The sequence below is a fragment of the Lepidochelys kempii genome, chromosome 7, assembly GCF_965140285.1.
Source record: "Lepidochelys kempii isolate rLepKem1 chromosome 7, rLepKem1.hap1, whole genome shotgun sequence".
NCBI classification, from domain to species: Eukaryota; Metazoa; Chordata; order Testudines; family Cheloniidae; genus Lepidochelys; species Lepidochelys kempii.
The window spans coordinates 51,659,582-51,681,216 of NC_136386.1; the positions used below are offsets into that span (position 1 = coordinate 51,659,582).

Genomic DNA, 21,635 nt, shown 5'->3' on the forward strand with positions numbered 1-21,635 from the left:
AAGTAAATTAATGAAAAGTTGATAGTTGTGTCCTGTTAAGATAGGAGCAACATCAGTATACCATCATAATGGGAAATACAATTACACTATGTGACAGGGTCGGGCCAGATGGCTACAGGAGAGTAATAGAAGGTAGATATATTAGCCCCAGGTTAAGTAGGTCCCTTTTCACTGGTAAGGTAACAGGGAAGGTTCCAGAGCAAGCAGGAACCTTCTGGAGACAATTAAGACAGACAGGCTGATTAGAATACCTGCAGCCAATCAAGAAGCTGTTAGAATCAATTAAGGCAAGCTAATCAGGGCACCCAGGTTTAAAAAGGAGCTCACTTCAGTTTGTGGTGTGCATGTAAGGAGCTGGGAGCAAATGGCACTAGGAGCTGAGAGTGAGAAAGCATACTGTTGGAGGACTGAGGAGTACCAAGCATTATCAGACACCAGGAGGAAGGTCCTATGTGAGGATAAAGAAGGTGTTGGAAGGAGGCCATGGGGAAGTAGCAGAGGGAATTGTAGCTGTCGCACAGCTGTTCCAGGAGGCACTCTAGACAGTTGCATTCCACAGGGCCCTAGGGTGGAACCCAGAGTAAAGGGCAGGCTTGGGTTCCCCCCAAACCTCCCAACTCCTGGTCAGAGACCAGGAGGAGGGGACCCGGACTGTGGGTTCACAAAAACGGCCAAACTAAGGGCTGCTGTGAAGCTCCAAGGAGAGCAAATCCGCCAATAAGTGCAAGACCCACCAAGGCAGAGGAGGAACTTTGTCACAACACTTACCTGATGTTACTTCCCCTACATCGGGCTCACCCATGCTCGAAAGCTGGGACTGCAATGGAATCTCAAACAGGTCCTGGCTCGTGGCATAGCTGGACCCCCCAGTTGCATGTTTTCCACCCTCTTCTTCCTCCACCTCCTCACTGTTCACATCAGGGGCCTATCGCTCAGGCTCCTTGGAGGTATCCCTGGTAGTCTGTGGGGTGGTGATGGGGTCTCTGCATAGTATGGCATGTGGCTCTTTATAAAAGCGGCAGGTCTGCAGCTTGGCAATGGATTGACTGTTGGCCTCCCTGGCCTTCTGATACACCTGTTGCAGTTCTTACACTTTCACACAGCATGGTGCTGGTCCCTGTCATACTGCTTCTCCTGAATCCTCCATACAATCTGCTCATGGATGTCCAGTTTCCTATTACTGGTCCATAGCTGTGTCTGCAGAGCCTCTTCTCCCCACAGGCCCAGGAGATCCAATAGCTCGTCTACTCCAATCCAGAGTGTCTGGAGCACGTAACCGGCATGGTGAGCTAGACAGTTGCACACAATAGAGAGCTGCTCGGTGTGCTCGTCAAGCCAGGTAATCAAGAAAAGACATTTCAAAAATTCACAGGGCTTTAAAGAGGTGGTGGGGAGCCTTCCAGTCTCTGTGACCCCTGGACAGTGGAGTTCACAATCGTGATAAGAGCGGTCAGTGTCTGGCATTGTGGGACAGCTGCTGGAGGACTGTTAGGGTAGACATAAGTAACGCAGTGTCTACATTCATGCTGCAGCCACCTCCATACATCGACCATGGCTCAGTGCCCCTTGGGGAAGTGGTGGTGCTGTGTTGCTGTAACAGGGTGCTTACATCAGCAGGACACATGCTTAAGTGTAGACACATGCACAACTAGGTCAACAAAAGGCAGCTTAAAAGACCCAATTTTGCATGTAGACCAGGACTTCAAGTCCAGCAGAGTAATGAACTTATGTTCCCAGGCTCATTTTTTGAAGGTGTTGTGCAGGTTTCCTTTGAGGATGAGGACTGAGAGGTCAGACATGGAGAGATCACTGTGGGAAAGGCATTCCCCACAAGTGCCAGGGTGTTTTGGTCTTAACATTTTTCTGTGTGAGTTTGCCCACACTGGTGTTGTGGGGGCATTTGATGCATGGGATGAGGTATACCCCAGGTTGTGATAGACATATGTAGGACCCATGGATCCTAAAAAGTGTTATGGGGGTACTGATCATCTTAACAGTGGAGCTATGTCTGTAGGTTTTGCATCCAGTTGTTCTGCCAGAGTCTGGTGCCTCTGAGTTGGTGGGTCCTGGTCTGTGGGGAGCTTGCTTCTGATACTGCAGAGATATTAATTGCCCACTTCGTTTAAAATGGTTTCTTGCAATGTGTTAACCCCTTATGTTTAATCTGTTCCAACTTGTATTTAGCTGCGACACTGAGGACCTTTCCCAGACCCGAAGAAGTCCTCTGTGCAGTTCTAGAACTTCTCTCTTCCACCAACAGAAGCTGATCCAGTAAAAGATATGACCTCACTCACCTTGTCTCTCTAATATCCCGGGACCAACACGGCTACAACACCACTGCAAATAAAAAATATTTTAACAAGCTAGAGGTGACTTATTGCAACCCTTGAGTGATAGGCAATTAGGAGTCACCAAGTCACAGGAGCCCTCCACAAGCACATATCCCTGAAGGTAGGGAGCTATACACAGAGTTTTAATAGCTTTTAAAGTGGCAGACAGAGGGAAGGCAGCAGCACAAATTTCCTAGATCTTAGCCTCACTAACCCGATGATGCCAACTTACCAACACGTCTATCCCAATGTGAATAACGTTCTTCAGGTAGCCCAACAGCTTGTGAGCTTTCACCAGGTCCACACTGGGCGGGTCCTGCAGGGGGCGATATCCCTCCACCGGATAAGTGCTGGAGTGTTAAGAGAAGTCTACTAGCCAGAATGCAACAGAAGACCTGCACCATTGGCTCCGCAAGGAGACTGCCATGCATGTGCTATATTATACAGTCCATATATTCTCTGGTCAGAACTTGAGGCCACCCCATGCTTTCCAGTCCTTGTGCCAAGCAGGGAACTAGGGTGACCAGACAGCAAGTATGAAAAATCGGGACAGGGAGTGGGTGGGTAATAGGAGCCTATAAGAAAAACACCCAAAAATCGGGACTGTCCCTATAAAATCAGGACATCTAGTCACCCTACAGGGAACAGACATTCCAAGAGGCCACAAGGAAGTACAAGTATTTCAGACTTTGCTCACTAAAGTACCTCTGGGATCATCAGGCCCGAGAGCCGCGCAGCTATGGGCTGCCATTCCCAACCCTCCCACCAACACGTGAGGCACTTTTGCCATGCCAAAAGATACATTAGAGTGCCCTCAGCCCGGAGGGGAGGATGGGAAGGGCCCGTAGCAAAGGGGGCCCACACTCCTGGCCCCCTTGGGACTTCTACACTTTGAGTAAGATACAGTGAAGGGATCTTGGCACTCAAGAGCAGTCAGCCTACAGTTGAGGCAGCATTAGACCCACTTCATTTCAGAGCAAGTGGAACACGCCCAGTACAGGAGAAGGCACTTCGTATTGCCCACCCTGCTTAGCTTCCGGCCCAAGGGATGGCGAAGAGCACATCTGAGTAGGACAAGTGAGGGCAAGATCGTGGATTGCAGAGTTTGGCCTGTGCACTCAGCACCCCTCACCCAGAATGGTCTAGGTACCGGTTGTTCTTCCCCCAGGCTTATTGTGAAAGGATATCGGAGTGGGCGGCTGCCGAAGTTAAAAGCGACTGATTCTTTGAAGGAGAGGCTGATAGCAGGGAAGTACGCCATGCCAGCTCCCCTGGTGATGTTATCGAAAGCTGTTCCCAGAGACACACCATTCCTGAAAGAGGAGACAGCCCCCACTGGGGTTTAACCAGCCTGTTAGAGGTTAGTGGTTCATCCATCTCAGGGACCATGTTTGGAGGAGGAGGCAACAGACCACGGGCTTCTCTTATTTACTATGATCACACAGTGAAGGGCAGATGTGCACTGGCAGATTTGGAAATCAGCATCAAGGGCCCATGAATCCACACCAGACGTGTGCTCCAGAATCTCATTCAGAAAATGTGTCTCTAGCCCTTTTAATGCTGAGGTAACCCTGAAAACATGAATGGAGTGTGAAGCAATAATGGTATCCAAGACACCACAGATAACACTCAGAGAGTGTGATTTTCCCTGTTCCTCTATGTCAGTGCCCCACAGATCTCAGATTCCTCAGCCACAGCATTCAGCTTCAGCTGTGGAATTCACCTGTGCTGTATCAGGCTACCCACAACCTGTTTCCTGTCCCCCTGCCTGGCTGGGACCTGCCTGCAGCTGCCTCTTGGGCCCCAGTGTATGCTCCCTGCACAGATCTATGGTGCTAGGCAATGGGGGTCAGAGAGGTAGAAATGGAGCCAGGGAACCAGAAGTGCAGCCAGAGCAGCCAGGCAGCTGCAGATGAGCTGCTGATGCTGGCTACAAAGTGCCCCTGCTCCAACACAGATTGGCAGGGCTGGGCATAATCAGTGCTGCCAAGGCCCCTGCAGTCAGCAAGCACAACAAGAACCCAGCATCAAAATCAAGCAAGTTAGGTTGAAGAGGATTTTCTCCAGAGCCATGGCTGTGGGCCTGGAAATGTGAGGGATGCCACAGACAGACCATGTTAGCAGTGCTATGGAATTCAGTCCCATTGTGCTACAGAGTGTTTGTGCTATGCCACCAGCGTAAAGCTCACAGGACAGCTCACATGTGGCAGGGGCCTGGCCTGGGACAGGCATTGCAGGGTAAAACTTTGCCAACCTGTTTAGCAAGGAATACTGCAACGGACACACCTGGGTGAAGGACGTTCCCTCCAGCAGGGCCTGGTCTGCAGACACTGGGCACCCACAGCGCCCCTGAACTCTCAACAGCAGCCACTCCATAGGCTTTACTTTTCAGCACCAGAAAGTGTCCTGCATTTGGCTCACCAGGTCCAGCAGCAATGTGTTCCCATGGTGCCACTCCCAGGTGTTACAGTGGCAGTTCCCAGCAGGAGGAAGCAAACCCTGGTGCCAATGTTACCAATGGTTTCAGAGTAGCAACCATGTTAGTCTGTATTCTCAAAAAGAAAAGGAGTACTTGTGGCACCTTAGAGACTAACTAATTTATTTGAGCATAAGCTTTCGTGAGCTACAGCTCACTTCATCGGATGCATAAAGCGGAAAATACAGTGAGGAGATTTATATACACACAGACCATGAAAAAATGGGTGTTTATCATTGTAAGGAGAGTGATCACTTAAGATGAGCTATTACCATCAGGAGAGTGGGGTGTGGGGAGAAAAAACCTTTTGAAGCGATAATCAAGGTGGGCCATTTCCAGCACATTTCCAGGAGTTAACAAGAACGTCTGAGGAACAGTGTGGGGGGGGGGAGAGGGAGGAAGGGTAAGCGGGAGGAATAAACAAGGGGAAATAGTTTTACTTTGTATAATGACTCAACCACTCCCAGTCTCTATTCAAGCCTAAGTTAATTGTATCCAATTTGCAAATTAATTCCAATTCAGCAGTCTCTCGTTGGAGTGAAATAGTAGAAAAGCAGCATCACTTGCCCCATAACCTCAGCCGTGCAGAACACAATGCCATCCACAGCCTCAGAAACAACTCTGACATCATAATCAAAAAGGCTGACAAAGGAGGTCCTGTCATCATGAATAGGTCGGAATATGAACAAGAGGCTGCTCGGCAGCTCTCCAACACCACTTTCTACAAGCCATTACCCTCTGATCCCACTGAAGGTTACCAAAAGAAACTACAGCATTTGCTCAAGAAACTCCCTGAAAAAGCACAAGAACAAATCCACACAGACACACCCCTGGAACCCCGACAAGCGGGATACCGGGAGGAAGCACAGGCAGGAATGTCTGTGAGGGGAGGGCTCCTGCCTCATACTGGGAATGAGGGGCGATCAACAGGTTATCTCAAGTGCTTATATACAAATGCACAAAGCCTTGGAAACAAGCAGGGAGAACTGGAGGTCCTGGTGATGTCAAGGAACTATGACGTGATCGGAATAACAGAGACTTGGTGGGATAACTCACATGACTGGAGTACTGTCATGGATGGTTATAAACTGTTCAGGAAGGACAGGCAGGGCAGAAAAGGTGGGGGAGTAGCACTGTATGTAAGGGAGCAGTATGACTGCTCAGAGCTCCGGTACGAAACTGCAGAAAAACCTGAGTGTCTCTGGATTAAGTTTAGAAGTGTGTGCAACAAGAGTGATGTAGTGGTGGGAGTCTGCTATAGACCACCGGACCAGGGGGATGAGGTAGATGAGGCTTTCTTCCGGCAGCTCACGGAAGCTACTAGATCGCATGCCCTGATTCTCATGGGTGACTTTAATTTTCCTGATATCTGCTGGGAGAGCAATACAGCGGTGCACAGACAACCCAGGAAGTTTTTGGAAAGCGTAGGGGACAATTTCCTGGCGCAAGTGCTAGAGGAGCCAACTAGGGGGGGCGCTTTTCTTGACCTGCTGCTCACAAACCGGGTAGAATTAGTGGGGGAAGCAAAAGTGGATGGGAATCTGGGAGGCAGTGACCATGAGTTGGCTGAGTTCAGGATCCTGACGCAGGGAAGAAAGGTAAGCAGCAGGATACGGACCCTGGACTTCAGGAAAGCAGACTTCGACTCCCTCAGGGAACGGATGGCCAGGATCCCCTGGGGGACTAACTTGAAGGGGAAAGGAGTCCAGGAGAGCTGGCTGTATTTCAAGGAATCCCTGTTGAGGTTACAGGGACAAACCATCCCAATGAGTCGAAAGAATAGTAAATATGGCAGGCGACCAGCTTGGCTTAATGGTGAAATCCTAGCGGATCTTAAACATAAAAAAGAAGCTTACAAGAAGTGGAAGGTTGGACATATGACCAGGGAAGAGTATAAAAATATTGCTCGGGCATGTAGGAATGATATCAGGAGGGCCAAATCGCACCTGGAGCTGCAGCTAGCCAGAGATGTCAAGAGTAACAAGAAGGGTTTCTTCAGGTATGCTGGCAACAAGAAGAAAGCCAAGGAATGTGTGGGCCCCTTACTGAATGAGGGAGGCAACCTAGTGACAGAGGATGTGGAAAAAGCTAATGTACTCAATGCTTTTTTTGCCTCTGTTTTCACTAACAAGCTCAGCTCCCAGACTGCTGCGCTGGGCATCACAAAATGGGGAAGAGATGGCCAGCCCTCTGTGGAGATAGAGGTGGTTAGGGACTATTTCGAAAAGCTGGACGTGCACAAGTCCATGGGGCCGGACGAGTTGCATCCGAGAGTGCTGAAGGAATTGGCGGCTGTGATTGCAGAGCCATTGGCCATTATCTTTGAAAACTCGTGGCGAACCGGGGAAGTCCCGGATGACTGGAAAAAGGATAATGTAGTGCCAATCTTTAAAAAAGGGAAGAAGGAGGATCCTGGGAACTACAGGCCAGTCAGCCTCACCTCAGTCCCTGGAAAAATCATGGAGCAGGTCCTCAAAGAATCAATCCTGAAGCACTTGCATGAGAGGAAAGTGATCAGGAACAGCCAGCATGGATTCACCAAGGGAAGGTCATGCCTGACTAATCTAATCGCCTTTTATGATGAGATTACTGGTTCTGTGGATGAAGGGAAAGCAGTGGATGTATTGTTTCTAGACTTTAGCAAAGCTTTTGACACGGTCTCCCACAGTATTCTTGTCAGCAAGTTAAGGAAGTATGGGCTGGATGAATGCACTATAAGGTGGGTAGAAAGCTGGCTAGATTGTCGGGCTCAACGGGTAGTGATCAATGGCTCCATGTCTAGTTGGCAGCCGGTATCAAGTGGAGTGCCCCAAGGGTCGGTCCTGGGGCCGGTTTTGTTCAATATCTTCATAAATGATCTGGAGGATGGTGTGGATTGCACTCTCAGCAAATTTGCGGATGATACTAAACTGGGAGGAGTGGTAGATATGCTGGAGGGGAGGGATAGGATACAGAAGGACCTAGACAAATTGGAGGATTGGGCCAAAAGAAATCCGATGAGGTTCAATAAGGATAAGTGCAGGGTCCTGCACTTAGGACGGAAGAACCCAATGCACAGCTACAGACTAGGGACCGAATGGCTAGGCAGCAGTTCTGCGGAAAAGGACCTAGGGGTGACCGTGGATGAGAAGCTGGATGAGAGTCAGCAGTGTGCCCTTGTTGCCAAGAAGGCCAATGGCATTTTGGGATGTATAAGTAGGGGCATAGCGAGCAGATCGAGGGACGTGATCGTTCCCCTCTATTCAACATTGGTGAGGCCTCATCTGGAGTACTGTGTCCAGTTTTGGGCCCCACACTTCAAGAAGGATGTGGATAAATTGGAGAGAGTCCAGCGAAGGGCAACAAAAATGATTAGGGGACTGGAACACATGACTTATGAGGAGAGGCTGAGGGAGCTGGGATTGTTTAGCCTGCAGAAGAGAAGAATGAGGGGGGATTTGATAGCTGCTTTCAACTACCTGAAAGGGGGTTCCAAAGAGGATGGCTGTAGACTGTTCTCAATGGTAGCAGATGACAGAACGAGGAGTAATGGTCTCAAGTTGCAGTGGGGGAGGTTTAGATTGGATATTAGGAAAAACTTTTTCACTAAGAGGGTGGTGAAACACTGGAATGCGTTACCTAGGGAGGTGGTAGAATCTCCTTCCTTAGAGGTTTTTAAGGTCAGGCTTGACAAAGCCCTGGCTGGGATGATTTAACTGGGAATTGGTCCTGCTTCGAGCAGGGGGTTGGACTAGATGACCTTCTGGGGTCCCTTCGAACCCTGATATTCTATGATTCTATTCTCTCTGGTCACTAGATTTCTGACCTAAAAGTGACTATTCTTCAACAAAAAAACTTCAGAAACAGACCCCAATGAGAGACTGCTGAATTGGAATTAATTTGCAAATTGGATACAATTAACTTAGGCTTGAATAGATACTGGGAGTGGTTGAGTCATTTTACAAAGTAAAACTATTTCCCCTTGTTTATTCCTCCCCCTCCCCCACTGTTCCTCAGATGTTCTTGTTAACTCCTGGAAATGTGCTGGAAATGGCCCACCTTGATTATCGCTTCAAAAGGTTTTTTCTCCCCACACCCCACTCTCCTGATGGTAATAGCTCATCTTAAGTGATCACTCTCCTTACAATGTGTATGATAAACACCCATTTTTTCATGGTCTGTGTGTATATAAATCTCCTCACTGTATTTTCCACTTTATGCATCCGATGAAGTAAGCTGTAGCTCACGAAAGCTTATACTTAAATAAATAGGTTAGTCTCTAAGGTGCCACAAGTACTCCTTTTCTTAATGTTACCAATGTAATTGCGAGGGAGGGGCCATAAGGTCTTCCCATTCCAACCAGGAAGCTAAGGGCTTGTCTGCACAGCCCCCCACGTGGGCTACAGGGGTGCGAACTGCAGCATGCACTGAAGTGCTGTGATGTAACTGCACTGGACACTGCTGACGTGAACTTAGCCCTGCCATGAGTGCAGGGGACTGGACTAGATGACCTCTCGAGGTCCCTTCCAGTCCTGTGCTTTCATGATTCTATTTCACATTAACATAGTCTTGTGTGCAGAGCAAACTAGGCACCTTGTACTTCATGCCGGCAGCATCCACACAGCAGCTACAGCGCAGCACTGTGGTGCACACTGCAGTTCACACACCCGCAGTCTGTTCTACTCTGCAGCCTTAGAGCATCTTCTCCACAAAGCACCTGCATTCAGTCCTTGCTGTGCATCAAAAATGCCCACCACTTGCTGGACTCCCCTCCTCTGGCCAGCACCCAGCAGCAACTTGCTCCACACCAGAGATTCCCATTCCCTGGAGAGAATACTGCCACGCTCCACTGGGCCTGCTTTGCCAATCAACCAGCTGTCTTAGAGCCAAGCCCAGCAACCCCCAACTTGCCCTGGCCCCAGAGAAAAAGGGGGGTGAGTGTTCTGCCCACCAGCCAGCAGGTGCCTCACAGGAACAGGAGTGCAGGCTGTTACACCATAAGTGCCCCAGAAGAGGGAGCTCATCTACCCTCCATTACACAGCTGCCTGGGCTTGAGTTTAAAGGTGACCTTTGAAGGATTTTTTTTTAAATGAGGTTATCTATTGGAAAGCAGCAAAAAAGGCCGAAAGGCAGCTTGCAAGGGTTCCCCCACCAACATCCCTCCCCCAGGCTGGACGGCTGGGGGGGGTCTGGGTGGTGTATTTGGAGCTCTCACCCTTTAATCAGAGGGCTGGGGATAGACTCTTTAACAAAGAGTTACTGAAGATTAATACTGCTGTAAACTGAACAGCTGTTTGACAGTCTGACTCAACTTTCACTCTCTGGCCTCACACACTGTTATTTTACTAGCTCTCCAGCCCCAGAGTCTTCCAGGCTAGACATGAACAGAATTTCTTATGGAAAACAAGCAGAAAAAAGCATTTCTGAAGATACCTTTCAGGCTTTCTGTAGCCACCAGAGAGTGCAAAGAATAAGCCCCATTCGGAGTCTGCTTTGCAGCTCCCTTTAACAGCTAATTCCAGAGCTCTCCAGCTTTGTACCAGCCTTTTAGAAGTTTAAAAGCAACATCTGACACAGACTTGCCCTTTCCCTTCTGCTCACCACTTTGCATGCCTGCAGCAACTCTGCATCTGTCACACAGCTACTGTTGCAGCGGACTCCAAAGCAGCGTCTCTCCCATTCATTTAGTGGAATGGGGCTGGGGGAGTTTTCACAAGTGCAATATTGCAATGGTGCAGAACTCCATGCAGTGCCACAGACACCTGACCCAGAACCCGAGTGATTCCCCACCACGTCTAGCCTGCCTGGTGGCACTGCCCCCCTCCTGGGGGCACAGCCTGAATCCCTGGGCTGCTTTAAGCTGTCTTCACTACAAAGTTAAGCTGGCTCCCACACACACACACAAACCTCTGACCTACATATGAAGGAGCTTAAGTGAGCTGTAGCTCACGAAAGCTTATGCTCAAATAAATGCGTTAGTCTCCAAGGTGCCACAAGTACTCCTTTTCTTTTTGCGGAGACTAACATGGCTGCTACTCTGAAACCCAGTCCAGCTAGCTCATCTGGGGCTATAGGCTAAAGCCCAGGTGCTGCTTTCACTTGGGCTTGTAACCCACGCAGTTTGCAGTACGGAAGCAGGTTCATGCCAGTGGTACTCCAATACCTTCCCACAATTCCTCATGTGCCGAGGACAGGCAAGTTCTCCCATGACTCACTGCAAAACTATCAGAGCATCTCAGCTTACTGCACTGCTAAGAATCATAAGAACCCCAGTAGTCCTAGCAACACATTTGGAGGAGTGCAGCACCAGTGTTCCCTCTAATTTTTCCCCCATGCATGTGCAGAATGAATGAATGTGTCACACATCACCTCCATATTGGTGCACATAACAAAATTCATGTGGTGGGGGTGGGGCTGAGGGGTTCAGAGTGTAGGGGCTCTGGCTGGGGTTTCAGGCTTTGGGGTGAGGCCAAGGATGAGGGGCTTGGGGTGCAGGACAGGCTGCCCCAGGGCTACAGTGGGGAAAGAGGACTTCCCCGAGCTCTCTCCCCACAGCAGCATGTGGGCTGGGGAGAATAGGCGCCTCTCCCCCAGCCACGGCAGGCCCAGGGCCATGGTCAGCTGGGGGGGGGGGGGGGGGGCTCTTCCCTGGCCGCAGCAGGCCTGGGGCTGGGGAAGAAGCATCTCTCCCTGCCACCGCCCTGAGAGGCGCTTAATAGGCTGCTGTGCGGCTGCGCAGCTTAGAGGGAACTTAGGTGTGGACCCAATAACTTGACCAGGTCTTCACAGTGTGGCTCCTCACATTGGAGGGGGAGGGATAGTTCAGTGGTTTGAGCATTGGCCTGCTACAGGCCAGGGTTGTAAGTTCAATCCTTGAGGGGGCCATTTAGGGATCTGGAGCAAAAATTGGGGATTGGTCCTGCTTTGAGCAAGGGGTTGGACTAGATGACCTCCTGAGGTCCCTTCCAACCCTGATATTCTATGATTCTATGATCTGGGCTAGGTTAACCCAAGTGCCATTCACCTGTGTTAGCTCTGCACCAAAGATAGAGCCTTTAAGTCATGCTCAGAAGTAAACCATTTGGGTTCCATGACGATTAGGAGTATAAGTACCCTACCAAGCTGCTACTTTGGCCAAGGGTTCAGCCATGGGAGTACAATATTCCTGGTGATTGCCAGGAGAAGCTCATCCAAGGCCTGGCAGCATCTGCTGAGAATAGAGGAAAGAGGAACATTGACACTAAGCAGGGCTAGTCAATGCAACAGGGAGCCCTGCAAAGATGCTTACAGGCAGAAAGCAATGGTCCCCTCATCCAGGTCTATCAAACAGCTGACGATGTCTCCTGCCGCCCAGGACTGCACAAAAAGAAGGAAAAGGTTTAGAGGCTTATCCAGGTGTTCGACCAGCTTCCCATTGGATATTCCCAAACCAGAGCAGGACCAGACACCTATCCCAGACTCTTGGACTGGGAAGAGAAGAGAAGAGCTAGCCAAAACATGGGTTTTCTGGTTCATGGGAAATTTTGCATTTTTGCAATTTGGTTTCATTACGAAAAGGAATGAATCCAAATTTTTCTAAGTGTTCCATGAACCAGAAATCCCCCACAGCAATTCATTTCAGTAACACTGACACATTTCCAAAACAAACACTAGTGTCAGTTTAGGGAGCCCGCTGGCCATGAGTCTGGAAGCCCTGGGGGTCCCTGGCCCAGGGTAGTCCACATAGCAGTGCTGTCACAGATCCCGAGAGTGTGTCTCAGGGCTTCCAAGCTCCTGGTTTCTCAGCAGGCACTTTGGGAAGCCCTGTAAGTCTGAGCTCAATCCAAGGTTCTCAGGAGCTTCCAGGCTGACCTAGAGCCAGACAGCATGGAAAACAGGGGTCCCTTGCCTCAGGGCAGTCTGTACAGTGGGACTCTCTGCCTCCCAGAGCTGGTGGGGGAACACCTAGCTCCTAGGCACTGTGTCTCAGCAGCCCCCCAGAAAAGCTTGTGTCAACATCACTTGCAGAAAGCGAAGCTGGCAAGAGCCTTCCAAAGACAAAAACACACCCAAGCACCTGTGGGTGAACACTTTTTGCAAAGTGATCACTCTATATCCAACCTCTGAGTCTTCATCCTCAAACAAGCCTGCACAATTCCTTCAAAAGACAAGCCTGGGAGCTTAAATTCATAACTTTGCTAGGCTCTAAAAATCACGGACTGAATAGACACACTGGATTTATGGCTTATTAAAATAATCTATAACCCACTACCAACCTCCCCCAGCTGCTCCCCATGCCCTTCCTTTCCTCCCTATGAATGGTGGGCTGTTAACGGGCCACTTCACCTTGATTGGTCCCTTGAAATGTGTTAACTACTTCAACAATCTTTTCCACCTTGTATTTAGCTCTGGTCCCTGGCGTACATTTCAGAGACCTGAGAAGCTTGTCTCAGTCCCCAACAAAAATTGGTCAATAAGAGATTACTCACCCACCTTGTCTCCCTAAGACTGAGCCCTGCAGGCAGGCACAGCCAGGAGCATTCATTCTGACATTCCTGACAGAAATCAGAAGTTTTCAGTTTTGCAAAGAGAACAATTTCGGTTGTTTTCCAGCAACCCTTTTTTGGCCAGGTCTAGAGAGAAAAGCACGGGACATCTCCTTCCCACAAAAGCTCACACAGCATCGTCAGCCACCTCTGCACAGTTGTGCACACAACACTCAGAGGCTCTCCTTGTTGGCCATTACTAGGTTTACATGTATGACCGTGGCTGTGTCAGACCCACAAACCCAGCAGAATTAGCCACAGGGCAGCAGCATCGTTTAACAAGGAGCAAACCAAATGGTGCCCTCCTGAGAACAATAGCTGCACCAAGCTGGGGTTCATTCCCATGAGCAGCTGCTCAGTGAACTGAACTAGATGGCCAAGCAGCCAGGTCCGAATACGTAGGTGCTGTAAGGGTGCAGTGTGCTACCAGGAGCATAGATCAGTGATCATCAGGCTGTCTGCATCCCCAAGCTCACCTGGGGCTGGCTCCTTGTTTCGCCAAACCACTCACTAGTGTTTTACAAAGTCCAGGAAAGAGCTTTGTAAGATACAGGGAGCAAAGGGAGCCACCTACTTCCTTCCCTTTTAAAGGGAATATGGCTCTGCTAGCTCTTCTCTTCCCCTGCCCAAAGGAAAGAACAGCTCTTCCCCAGCTGGCATTCACAAAGACAATGAGGGGGTTCAGTGTGGTTTGAGAGCAGCACTGCCTCTCTGGGCTCTGCTGACTGCTGCACACCCTCTTGCAGAGCCAGCTCCTCTCAACACCTCCATGTCACTGCCAATACCAATTAAGGCTTCGACAGAACTCATCACTGCAGCTGGGGAATGCTAGACCATGCAGTCACAGTGCTCCACTAGCGACCTAACCTGTGACCTGGTGGGAAGGCCCAAAAGCAAAGGAGAGCTCCCTCTTGGCAGCCACTGAGCGCAGGCACTTACTTTACCGTAGTTGGTGGTGGTGACGTTCCACTTGCGCACCCTGTTTCCATCATATGCATACGAATCCAGAGTGTCTCCAACCCCCTCCTGCACAGAGAAGAGGCCAAGAATAGAGTCAAGCTGACGGGGCACAAGAAGCCCAGCTCAAGCACCTCACACCCAGACATCAGGAATCATAACATTCAAAAACCGGTAGGAGAACACTTCAACCTCTCTGGCCACTCAGTAAAAGATTTAACGGTTGCAATTTTGCAACAGAAAAGCTTCAAAAACAGACTCCAAAGAGAAACTGCTGAGCTTGAATTAATATGCAAAGTAGATACCATTAACTTGGGTTTGAATAGAGACTGGGAGTGGCTGGGTCATTACTCATATTGAATCTATTTCCCCATGTTAAATATCCTCACACCTTGTCAACTGTCTAAATGGACCATCTTGATTATCACTACAAAAGTTTTTCTCCTGCTGATAATAGCTTGGCCGTTTTTCTGAACCCAAAGTGCAGGTCGACTCCTCCTGTGTCTGACCAGGAGTTGGGAGGTTTGGGGGGAACCCGGGCCCGCCCTCTACTCCGGGTTCCAGCCCAGAGCCCTGTGGAATGCAGCTATCTAGAGTGCCTCCTGGAACAGCTGTGCGACAGCTACAACTCCCTCGGCTACTTCCCCATGGCCTCCTCCCAACACCTTCTTTATTCTCACCATAGGACCTTCCTTCTGGTGTCTGATAATGCTTGTACTCCTCAGTCCTCCAACAGTCCGCGTTCTCACTCTCAGCTCCTAGTGCCTCTTGCTCCCAGCTCCTCACACGTGCACCACAAACTGAAGTGAGCTCCTTTTTAAACCTGGGTGCCCTGATTAGCCTGCCTTAATTGATTCTAACAGCTTCTTGATTGGCTGCAGGTGTTCTAATCAGCCTGTGTCTTAATTGTCTCCAGAAGGTTCCTGATTGTTCTGGAACCTTCCCTGTTACCTTACCAGTAAAAAGGGACCTACTTAACCTGGGGCTAATATATCTACCTTCTATTACTCTCCTGTAGCCATCTAGCCCGACCCGGTCACTATATATCTTCTTGCTATATGTTCCATTCTATGCATCTGATGAAGTGGGCTGTAGCCCACAAAAGCTTATGTTCTAATAAATTTGTTAGTCTCTAAGGTGCCACGAGTACTCCTGTTCTCTTCACACCCAGAGAGGCAGCCACTGCAATGGAAGCGAAGCCACAAGGTAGAGAAAATGGGCTTTCTGGCGCTCAGCAGCATGCGCACTCTGCTGTGGGCAGGAGGAGAGCGTTGGACCATAATTCTAGTAGTTCACACACACAGCCCCCAGATCTATGGTCACCTGTAATCCTCCCAGGGCAGCAACAGACTGCCCTCTGCACTCCCACAGCGCCTGCAAAGATCCTGTTACTCAGCGGCACTTGCACTCCCACTTCCTATGCCTTTTACAGACCACCGCCCCACTGACCTTCAGCCCAAACAAAAGAATAGGAGCAAACCATACACCCAACACTCTAGCCAGTGAGACACCACCAGCTGCTCCCCGTCCCCCCTGCCTTGCCAATCACACATCAACATTCAAGGACACACTGAAAACAGGCAGGCCAGACTCCAAGTGAAACAAACAGCCCCCAAATGCCTGGCAAGAGTTTACCAGGCTCTGCTTATGCCAGCCTGAGAAGCCACGTAGCACCTATTGGCAAGAACCATGTTGAGGCCCAGATGCCATGAATGTTCCCATCAGCCCTGTATATCATGCTAACAGGGTGCCAGAGGAGAGAGCAGAAGGGAGAGCAGAAGCATGGCATCCTCTGGGGCCATGCGGGTACCCATAGCAGTGCCGCTGGTTTGAAGGGACAAATCGTCCCCAAATGTGAAATAGTTGTGGGTGACGACAAAGTCACAAAGTTCAGCCACCAGGTTAGCCGTGACATTATCGGAGATACTGTTCCTGACGGCTTGTCGTATGTAATCTGAGATGCAGCATTTGCTGTCCCCAGTTGTGTATCCAGCATGAGCACATAAAACAGAAGGGATTTGGAGGGCACCTGCACTGTACCCTAGTCTGCAATTGCAGCAGAAATAGCTTTTATGAGGTCTATTATTTCATGATGATCTGACATTTACAGTGTGCACATGTGCTTGGAAGCAACTTTAGCGCACCAAGACAACAGAACACGCCCCCCACCTCGGCATGCAGGCCAGGAACAGGCTGCAGAGCTGTGCAGTTACAGTACCTCCTGATTAAACCTGCAGTTGAGAGTGCACCAGCCAATCTGCATGAGCCCTTGGGAGGAGATGAGCACCTCGTAGATCCATTTCCCTGGAAGAGAGGGGAGAGGAGCAGGGATGACAGAGCCAGACAGCACAAACTAAGAACTCAGTGCAGCAGAACAGCAGGCAGCGACACTGCCATTGCAGGAGAGGATGTGATGTCCAGGGGACCTTAAGGTCAAACCCAATCCCCTCTGCCAACTCCTCCCATTTGGTATCAGACAATCGTTTGCCTCCCTTCCATCCCCACAGACCAAGTGGAAGGATTGGGGTTTTAAAAGCTTGAGGAGGCTGCAGCATATCAAACACCCTTGCCTCTCCAGCTGGGTAACCTGCAACTCCCTTCTGTCATGGCAGGCTCTCCAGCCACACCACCCGCTCACTGCACTTACCTTTATACACACAGGTCGTGGCCCTGATGGAGCCAAAGTTGCTATGGCCAATCACCTGAATGGAGGAACAAACAAGGGAGATTTGTACAGCTGAGGCAGGCCCACAGATTCCCCCAGCCCAGGCCCCACCACTGGCACTTCCCACTGCATGCAGCCCAAGTCACAGGGGACATTTTTCCATCGTAAGTCAGGGAGACAGTTGCTATCAAAGGCAACATATCAATTGCCAGGATCCCAGGGTCTTCAGCAGCAAACAGTCTGGAGCTACCTGAATTGCACACATCCCATAACGCATGGTGTTTGCAAATACATTACGAGCTTAGTAGGAGCTCAGCAGGAGCTCAGCAGCACCACCAGGGCCCAGCAGCAATAGCCAAGTAGATATAGTTTGTTGCTGGTGCTGCTGAGAGTACAAGGAGGAGCAGGGGAGATGTCTGGATCCTAGATAAGCCATGTGAAGCTAGGATGAAGTCACAGGTTCAGTATAGCCAGCCTGGAGACCAGGACTAGGGAGTACTTACTACGGTTCCCACCCGGTTCTTTCCCGACACAGAGGAATGACAACCCATGCTCTAAGATGCTCCTGATTTCAGGGCAGACAAGGAGGTGGGGGTTCAGGGAGTGACAGGCAATTTACACACACATCAGTTTGACAACGCACTCTAGATCCAGGGGAGGAGAGAGATGGGGCGGTGGCAGGCAAAGCAAGAAGGACCAAGGAGGAAGAACAAAGAGACTGAGACAGAGGTGTAAGCACGGGGCAAGGAACGCAAGGAGACAGTGAGGGGTGGGATTGCTGGGGCAGGTGGAGAATCTGCTAGATCCCAGCAGACTGGGCCACTTTGCTCTTTCAGTGAGTGTGCTGGGGGAGAAAGGGCTACAGTAAGTGGAGGCAGCAGGGCTCAATGGGGGGCAGTGGGTTCAGTGAGTGGCAGGAAGCAGGGCTTGTGGCCAATGGGATAGAGCAAGAGAAAGAGAAGAGAACAAGTCAGTGCAGTGATGGGGACTCCCACAGCACCATGGCAGGAGCAGAGGGAATAGGTGCTGGAAGTGAGCCAGGGAGCGAGAATGGACAACAGGCTAGTGAAGGGAAGGATGAGGGAACTGCCTGGCCCCTGCTGCCCAGAGACCTCTGGTTACCCAAAGGCCCTGCATACTGCCTTTCATTTTTGTTTGATGCTTCACTGACTTAACCTGCAGCACCTGGGTATCACAGAATACAGGCTAAGTGCAATGCAACCTCGAGGTGACTTAAAAAAAACCAACTGAGAACCACCCCAGAATCTCAAACCTCTGAACAACAGACTATGCAATAAAACCAGAGCAGGAGCAGCTTGCCTGAAATACAGTTTGAAGGCACTGCTAGAACTCCTCCTCTTGGAGAATCTGTTTCACTCAGGAGCATTACAGCCTCCCAGAGCGTCATTTAACAACACTCACCAAAATGGCGGCAGGGGGATTTGCTTTGAAGAACATGTTGCAAGAGGACAACGCAGGCCTGAAGACAGACCTTTAAATCCCCATGGGCCATTCTACATACACTGTGCCCCTTGTCACACTCACCCCAAGTAGGTCATCATCAACCAGGAGGAGTCCCTCAAAACCACTGGTGTGGTCCAACACCACAGTGGAGGGACCAAGTCGCCCCTCTAATACCTGATCTGAAATGAGAGTTGCATGAAAGCCAGTCAGAGCAGCAGAGAAAGCCACGTGGCACTTGCAGTAAAAGTGTTTTGTGGACACCATGGTATAGACTAGAGAAGAACACCTGGATTCTGCAGCTGAGGAGGAGCAGAAGAACAGAGTTATTAGTATCAGATTATCAGCACTTCCAGGAGGCAGCGGGGAAGGGGGCTCAGGATGAAACTTAAATGGAAGTTCTCAAAGCAATGCATGATGTTTTAGGCATGCAGCACCCAAGTCACATGCCCAGTCTCAAAACAGTGACTGCCATCAAAGCTGAACTCCAAACCAAACATTAGACCAAACATTCCCATCTAGTGGTAGCAGGACACTCGCACAGTAGATATGGGCTCGTGACTAGATACATGAAGAGGCAAAGCATCACCTCTTATGGGCTGTGCTTTAATGACTGGGGGAGGAAACAAATGCCTCGGACCATGGCAGGTAAAAGCGTGGGGCTGAGGAAATTCAGCAACAGCAGGGGAATGCATCAGAAGAATAAGCCACAGACTATCAACAAGCCTGCTTATTCCATTGGAGAATGGTACACTCCAGCTATTCTGCAGTGTGAAGCCTCAGCAGCAAGGGCTTGCTATATCATTGCTAAGGAGATATATCCAACACACCTGCCCAAACAAGAGTTCACTGCATAATGAGTTTGTCCATTCTTTGGAGCAAGCACCCACTATCCATCTGGAAACGTGGTTGTTACAACTAAGAACTGATCTGTTGCAGGGTTAGCCCACAAGTGCTTAGAATGCAGGAGTTAAAGAGAGGATGAATCAGAACATAGGAAAGCAAGAACCAAGCTCATTTAGGAATCTGTCTCCCATGAGACTGATTTTTCTCCCAATAAGGCAGAGAAGGAAGCTCCAAAAGGACCAGACATCCAATATCTCCTACCTCGACTGTCCTCTGCACCACTGTCCTCTGCCAGCAATTTGTCTAGGTGCTCCTGCAGGTTCTGGAATGTCAGTGGCTTCCTGGGAATAAAGAAGAGAGCCCTTCAGAACTCTGTGTCACCCAGGTTTAATGAGTTCACACCTTGGGTGGCTTGTAAGCCAGATCTGCCTGACTGTCCCCACCATTATCCTTTGCTGCTCTTTGTAGTAAAGCTCACAGTAAGAAGTTCCACTTTTCTGTGTTACATATCATTAACCCAAGGAACTTGAGGCAGACAGGCATGCTAGGATCAAAGGCTGAGATATGTGAATAAGAACAGTGTTTGCAAAGAGATAAGCTAAATTACCAAAGGCCCTCAACTCTTGGTGCTGATCATCAGCTGAGGTCAGAGGCAATCCTATGCGGAGTACTGTGAAACTGGCCAACTGCATTACTATTACCACAGTGCCTAAAGCCCCATTCATGGTCCAGGACCACATTGTGTTAGGTGCTGTACAAACAGAGCAAAAAGGACAGTCCCTGCCCCAGAGAGCTGACAATCTAAATATAAAATGAGAGACGATGTAGACAGACAGATGGGGATGCTCAAGGAAACAATGAGACAGTATTAATGTATTAATATTAATTAGTATTAATGAGACAGCTTTGCGGATGTTTAAGGGGAGCTCAGCCCAAGCACAGTACAATCCACTACCAGAGAGCACAACAGCCTAGAAGGACTGCTTCAATATGGCAAGTTCCATTAGCCAAGAGCTCTCTTTGTCTGCACCTGAGTTGAGGTGATAATGTACTGGGATCAGACTACAGCCTTCTACTTCTCAGCTCAAGTCCAAGGAGGCAGAGAGGAGAAAAACAAACAGAAGCCAGTTTGTTGGATCAATCACCCTTTCCTGGTCTGTCAGCCCTATGCCCTTAAAGCTCCAGTCAGCAGACAAAAGAATTGGAGTTCTGAAAACTGACATGCTAGTGCAAATGGAATATTCCAAGGCATGCTGGCTGGAAAGTGTGTGGCAAAGTAACATGAGACAGTCCTCTCTCCTCCCCCCATAACCTCAGCTTACCAACAGCCAAGAGGGCCCAAAGTTATTTTTAGAGGTGATGACAGATCAGATGTGAGCTTAGAATCTAAGCATAGTGGGAGGAATGTGACCCCCGGCGCCTTTTAAACACAGCCAGCCAGAAAGAGGAACATTTCACCAGAGGGGCTCCACACCATTCCAACTGCAACTGTACCCACCCCGAGCCTACAGGCTTCCCGTGGTAAAGCTGAACACAAGAGTTACACAGCAAGAGGCCCCAGGATTCTGACCCACCGAATGTGAAGCAGAATTGAAAGTATAAAAAGAATTTCAGTGCCACAGCTTGTTGTCTAGTGTCTAGCTTTACTTTTGCCCTGCACAAGCAGTTTCCTTCAGAGGACACCTAATAATAAAGATACCAAGTATCAGAGGGGTAGTTGTGTTAGTCTGTATCCACAAAAACAACAAGGAGTCTGATGGCACCTTAAAAACTAACAGTGACTTCTGGGTACCCATTCCGCTCTGTCAATCTGTTTCCTCACTTCCCCAGGTGAGTATAGTAGTTTTAAAGGGACAGGGAGTGGCTGGCTCACTACAAAAGCAATTTTTCCTCTTTTCCTCTTTTCCAAAACTAGAAACTCTCATACAAAACCAACCTTCCACACAAATTTCCACATGGCTGGACTTTACAAAAACAAGCCATTTACAACGCTTACTTCATCGAATCATAGAATATCAGGGTTGGAAGGGACTTCAGGATGTCATCTAGTCCAACCCTCTGCTCAAAGCAGAACCAATCCCCAATTTTTGCCCCAGATCCCTAAATGGCTGCCTCAAGGATTGAACTCATAACTCTCCCCCACTTCTCAACAGAGGAAAAACGACAGTAAACTACCTAAACTCCTACATGCCACAGGGAGCTACAACGTTGGTACCCTTAACTCACCCAACAATATTGTTAATCTATCCAACCACACACATAGCCCAGCAGAAGAGTCTGTCCTATCTCGGGGACTCTCTTGCTACCCCACGCACATGATACAGTTCTGCAGTGATCTGGAAGCCTACTTTTGCCATCTCCGACTCAAGGAATATTTTCAACACATCACTGAATA

General features: G+C 49.4%; 1 protein-coding gene across 10 annotated transcripts in view; it reads right to left on the bottom strand.

Moving 5' to 3' along the window:
- Window positions 1–21,635, bottom strand: part of RNF123 (ring finger protein 123) — a 157,421-nt gene that overhangs the window by 118,561 nt on the left and 17,225 nt on the right. For 8 of the 10 annotated variants that reach the window (XM_078853752.1, XM_078853754.1, XM_073352674.2 and 5 more), the window contains exons 4-11: window positions 19,502–19,581; window positions 18,479–18,576; window positions 16,916–16,970; window positions 16,487–16,572; window positions 14,251–14,337; window positions 12,075–12,142; window positions 3,518–3,643; window positions 2,563–2,677 (exon numbers count right to left, since the gene is read on the bottom strand). In XM_078853752.1, coding sequence (XP_078709878.1) covers window positions 2,563–2,677; window positions 3,518–3,643; window positions 12,075–12,142; window positions 14,251–14,337; window positions 16,487–16,572; window positions 16,916–16,970; window positions 18,479–18,576; window positions 19,502–19,581 — 715 coding nt within the window. Of the gene's footprint in view, window positions 1–2,562; window positions 2,678–3,517; window positions 3,644–12,074; window positions 12,143–14,250; window positions 14,338–16,486; window positions 16,573–16,915; window positions 16,971–18,478; window positions 18,577–19,501; window positions 19,582–21,635 lie in introns of those variants that run through there. The other 2 variants (XM_078853755.1, XM_078853753.1) reach the window with 2 other exon arrangements.